Source organism: Erythranthe guttata, chromosome 13, assembly GCF_056151865.1.
Source record: "Erythranthe guttata isolate IM_541 chromosome 13, IM_541, whole genome shotgun sequence".
Taxonomy (NCBI): Eukaryota; Viridiplantae; Streptophyta; class Magnoliopsida; order Lamiales; family Phrymaceae; genus Erythranthe; species Erythranthe guttata.
The window spans coordinates 7,208,287-7,214,290 of NC_142545.1; the positions used below are offsets into that span (position 1 = coordinate 7,208,287).

Here is a 6,004-nt window from a genome sequence, read left to right on the forward strand (position 1 = left end):
GTTTCAATAATTTGACACTCTTGGTCATTTTCGTCTATTTACCGTTAGTCCGTCATTTATGATAGTGATGGGCACACATTTGATTCTGTTAGTTGTAATGAAAAATTGACGGAAAGGACTAAAAGTGTTGAATTTTTGAAACATGAGGGACCAAATGTATTTTTTTATGAATATGGGGACCAAATGTGAAATTGGTGCAAACTTGAGGGATGAAAACTGTTTTTTCCCTTCTTACATTCATAATTTGTGATAGACAAATTCGTAGTTTCGGGAGCTGGAACGCAAAATTCAAAACTCATGCTTTGCATTTGGATCCAGTGCTTGAATCACTTCAAAAAATATATATATTGTTAAAATAAGACACATATGTGGACTGCGCATGGCCATGTAATTGTGATAGGCCTTATTTGGAGTAATTACATTTTTCGTCCTTATACTATACCACTTATTTAGTTTTCGTCCCTAAAGAAGTTGATGTGAACATTGCATTTTTCTACTATTTACGTCCCACTGTTAATTTCTACTGTTACTTTGGATGGAAGTATGACGTGGCCTTCGAAATTTTAATATGGAACATCTATTATACACATGTGGCCAACTAATACACGGTGCCTCTCGTTTTCTTTTCTTTTTTTTTCGTTTCCCTCCAGTAAGGAGTCGACTGGATTCTTCTCTGGAACAAAGGAAAGAGATATGTGGTAGGAGGTAATTGAGGCGTCGATTTCAGCCTTTTAATTCCAAGTTATTCCACCTCGAGAATGTCTACTTTTCAGGTGGAATCAAGAAGAAGACAATGTTGTAATGGAAAAAGTTGGGAATGCGATATATAGTAATAGGGTTTTTTGCAAAAACCACCCCTGCGTTATCTCTAATTGTCGGAAAACCACCTGTGATAAAATTATTAGCAAATACCCCCCTATGAAATTTAGTCAAGGTCACAAAACCCCCTAACAGCTTTTCGTGTACCACACGCGCAAATTATGCGAATGGTTGTGTATTTTGAGTCACAAAATACCCTTAAAAGTCAAAAATACCCTTAAAAGCATCCAAGGACTGAACAACGTCGTTTTATATCCTCTTCCCCATATATTCTGCAATTCCCAGCAAATTAGGGGTTTTGCTCGTCTTCTTCCCCAATTTCTTCTGTTCACTGCAATTCCCAGCAAATTAGAGAAATAATGTCTTCTCACACCTCAAGCAACGCGACGAAGAGAAAAGAATGCAAGCCATATATGGATCTGAGGTATCCAGTTAACCCATTTTGTTTCTGCAATTTGAAATCTTGTATAAGGGTGGTCGAAACTGCAACAAAACCATCAAAAGGAAGATTGTATTATTCTTGTCAGTTTCGCCAATGCCAATTTTTCCTTTGGTGTGACCCGTATCGAACAACTTGGGAACCCATTGGGGTGACTGTACAATATCCAGGTTGGGAATATGCTGAGCAAGGTTTGCCAGATGATATCGAAGAGCTAGATGAAGTTATTTCTAAAGCTAGCGTCGAAGAGAAAAAAGAAAACCATCGGCATGATCGAATCTTGTTGAAAATATCATGGGTTATATGCGTAGCATTGTTCGCCACTGTTCTGGTGTTGTTAATGAAGATTTGATACCTTTAATCAATTTCATATGTTTTATTCAATGCAAGATATAATGTAGTGTTGTTGTTTATCAATGTAATATTGACAATGTTATTTTTTCAAGTATTATTGAGAGTTTGAGATGTTATTTGTTCATTATTTGTTAAACTTTGCAATGGTAAAATTCTGTAAATTTCCCAGTATTTGGTTACCAAATAACCCCACATATAAACAAATATCAGCAACCACCCCCCTATGATTTGAACTGAATTAGCAAATACCCCCCATGTTAATGAAAATGGGCAAGTATCTCCACTGTTTTTTTCAATTTCCCTGTATTTGCCAGCAACAACCAATTCATATATCAACAATAACCAACAAACAACATCTAAAAATAAACAATAACAATAACCAATCCATAAAAAAAACAACCAATTCATATATCAACAATAACCAACAAACAACATCCCTAAAATAAACAACAATATTTTTCAGAAACAGCCAACAAAAAAAAAATAATGTTCAATAGACATTACAGGCTGTTACAATTGCATGTTCAATAGACAGACAATATTTCATCAAACCATCACAGGCTGTTACGATTGCATCAAAAACCCAAAAATACCAGCAAAAGTCATCAAAAAACATGTTCAACTTTCAACACAAGTCAAACTTTCCAAATGCGCTTCTTCTTGGCAGCCTCCCTAATATTATGAAGGACTTCTGATATTTGAGGCTTCCTTTTGCGCACAGGAGGGTTGCTGGAATTTGGAACATTTGGAGGAACATTAGCTGCTGCCATTGGAGGAACAGTTGCTTGTGAAGTTGGAGGAACCGTTGGTACAACAACAGGCACTCTTTGTGTTTGATTTGTTGCCCGCGGTTTTTTGATTTTCTTACTTCTTCCTAGTAAACCCTCATTTCTTCTTCCCACATATACCTACAAGTGTAACCTATGAATTAGAAAAATAAATGGGGCAGAAAGATAAAACAATTTTAATGTTTCTAACCCTTCCTGGTGCAGCAGCAGGTGCAACAAAGCTAGATTGATCTTGAATGGAAGAACATGGTTGAGTAGAAGATGGTGCAACAGAGCTGGAAACATTTGACCTTGGTGTAGAAGAGTGTGTTTGAACAGATGTTGGTGCAACAGAGGTTGATGGTCCTTGACTGGAAGATGGAGGAGCACCTTGAGAATTTTGAACTTCCTCATTGGGTTTCCCTATCACAGACAAATAAACCAACAAATAACAATTAATGCTTGAAATCCTTTAAAAAAATACAAGTAATTAAAAGGAAAAAAAATTATTAAAGATACAAATACCTTGTAAAGTTTAGACCTTGGATTTGTAGGATTTTTACACGATGCCTTATTATGGCCTAGTTGTAGGCAGTTCTTACAAGTATGTGTGAGACCCTTTCTGTAAGAAGTGGTGTGAAGTTCATCTGGACCTCTTCTTCTCATTTTCTTAGGTCTCCCAGCTTTCTTGTTCAACTTTGGGGCTGCAAGTGGCTCGAAAGAGATCTTGATGTAGTCTTTTGGTCCAGGGACTGCATGTATCATATATGCATAAACCTTCAAGTATGTATCTTTTTATACCACGAGTCCACATAGTCCTCAACTCTATACCTCCTATCTGCAATGCAAGCCCATGCATGATGACAAGGATACCCATTTAATTGAAACAGTCCACATGTGCATGTTCTGGTAGCTAGGTCCACGACATATCTGTCATTATGAATATCCACTTCAAATTCTTCTTGTCCATGCCATCTTGGAAAACAATTTCTTGCAAGTTGTTGAGACTTGTTGATCTTTTTCAAGATATTAGGACAGATAGACCCTTCATACTTCTCCATTCCAGCCTTTTTTATTTGAATTCTGCTTGTCAATCTACTTCTGATCCACTCAAACATGCTAATGATAGGCTTCTCTCTAGACTCAAGGATGTAGCTATTGAAGGATTCACACAGATTGTTTACTAACACATCTGTCTTGCAGCTTCTTGAGAAATAAGATCTGGCCCAATGACATGGAGGAATTTTTCTTAAATATTCTGCTGCAGCTTTATCAAACCTACGAATCTCCACCATAACTGCTTCAAACTCATTCTTGTTGCCTGTGGAAGCAGCTCTCCATAACATTGTTTTCAGCTCCAAAGCTGGCCATTTTTGCTTGAAATTCTGGTAGATGTGCCTCACACAAAACCTGTGATCACAACCAGGGGCAACATCTTTAATAGCTTCAAGAAGACCTTTTTGCCTGTCAGAAATGAAGGTCCATTTCCTTTCTTCCACACCTCCAATTTCTTCTAGCAACTCACCCAAAAACCATGTCCAAGATTCTCTGTTCTCAACTGGAACCACAGCTAGAGAAATTGGAAAAAGGTTATCATTCCCATCCCTCCCAACAGCACAAAGGAGCTGCCCTCCATGTGGTGTTTTCAAAAAACAGCCATCTAATCCAATTAGTGGCCTGCATCCTGCAAGAAATCCCAACCTCATTGGGGGAAGGCTGAAATACATCCTCTCAAAGATTGGAGGATCTGAATAAAGAATCTTTCTCAGCAATAAATTAGCACCAGGGTTTCTAGCTCTAACAGTTTCACAGTAATCCCACAGGAGACTGTATTCTTGAGCATCCTGTCCCCTTATTTTGTTGAGTGCATCTTTTTTTGCCCTCAAAGTCTTCCAATAGCCAGCTTCTACACCCACCTTTCTCATCACTGAGTTTCCAAGTTTGCTTATTTCAACATCTGAATTGTCTTTAATGGAGTCTCCCATTCTCCTTCCAATATATTTTGCACTAGCATGTTTGTTAATTCTTTTCCTTGAACAGGTGTGTTCTCCAGTTAGTTTCTTGATCTGCAATAAATAAATTAAAAATACTTAATTAAAAAATAATACATAATAGATAAGTACATAAATATTACAAAAAAAAAAAAAAAACAGAAACCAAGAAACCATAATATAAAATAGAATAGTACAAAAAAAATATAATATTTAAATACATGAAATATTGGACCACCTTGTACAGCAGATGCATGGAGTCTCCAACTACATCCTTTTTCTTTGCATTCTGCAGTTACCCTTTTCCTTTCATTTTTCAAAAATTCAATTTCATACCCATTTCTCACTAACCAATCTGTGAGAGCCTCTCTAAATGCATCAACATTTGAAAATTTCATCAACTCTTCTAAATTTTTATTCTTCATACTCTGTCCTTCACTGAATATAGGGCATTTGGCTTTAGTTGAGTCATTCAGATTCTCAATAGTATCATCATCTTCTGCCTCACTGTACCATTGGGTTGTAGATGGCTGCACTGCACATTTCTGCAACCTTCTAGCTGATATTTTGGATTTCTTGCCCATTCTTTTCAACTTCTTGATCAAGTCTTGCTTACTGAACTGTCCATTCAAAAAAATGTCATCATCTGAAGACCCCTCAATCTCTTCTAACTCTTCACTTGGAGCATCAGAATGTACATCAACATCATCTGAACAATCTTCAGGCTGAATGTAGTCACCATCATCTGAATCATCATTCTCAGAAAATACCACATCATCATTTATGGTCTCTTCATTTCTTGGTTATTCAGTTGGTTGTTGTTCATTTCTTGGTACTTCAGCAAACAAATCTTCAGGTGTTGGTTCAGTGGTTAGGAATTCAGCAAAAATCTCTTCAAGTGTTGGTTCTTCAGGCTGTACTTCTTCAGCTGTTGCTTCTTCATGATATAGTTCTTCACTTGTTGGTTCTTCAGGTTGTACTTCTTCAGTAATTGGTTCTTCAGGCTGAGGTTCTTCAAGCTGAGGTTGTGCAGTTGTTGAGTCTTCATCAACTGTATCTTCATCACCATTCCGCAAATAAAGAATTTCTTCTTTCTTTTCAATTACATTCCCATCCTTATCAACTGCAATGATTGGCTCTATGTCTACATCTTCAGTGTAAAGTGTCAACTGGTCCAGTTCTTCATGAACATTCACCAACCATGTAATACTTACATCATCTATAATGTACTTGAGCCCATGTTCAAGTGATTGCCCAGGGTACAAGAAGTAAAAGTTGACATTCACTTTTTTACCTCCACATGCTTTGTACATATCATACAGTAACTGCCTATTCAAGTAGTCCAAGCAAATCTTTCCAGCCACTACATTTCTCCCTCCAACATAACACAATTCAGGATTATATACGAAAACCCCATCCAACCATACAGATACTTCGCACAACAGGTTCATCTGCATAAATAATGAAGCTTTAAGTTAAAAATCTCTGCAATAGTTAAAAAAAAAAAAAAAAAACAAACAAACAAACAAACAAACAAACAGCAAACCCTAAAAATCTCAACCGTAAAAAAAAAAAAGAAATGCAGACAATGTCTGGACAAAAATCATAAACAAAAATTTGAATAAAAAAATTAA

At 36.6% G+C, this 6,004-nt stretch overlaps 1 protein-coding gene across 1 annotated transcript; it reads right to left on the reverse strand.

The window, feature by feature from the left end:
* Nucleotides 1-3,158: 3,158 nt before the first annotated feature.
* Nucleotides 3,159-4,447, reverse strand: LOC148765793 (uncharacterized). Its single transcript, XM_088812357.1, has one exon. The coding sequence runs from the start codon at nucleotides 4,362-4,364 to the stop codon at nucleotides 3,159-3,161; it is 1,206 nt and encodes a 401-aa protein (XP_088668483.1). The 5' UTR covers nucleotides 4,365-4,447.
* Nucleotides 4,448-6,004: the final 1,557 nt, after the last annotated feature.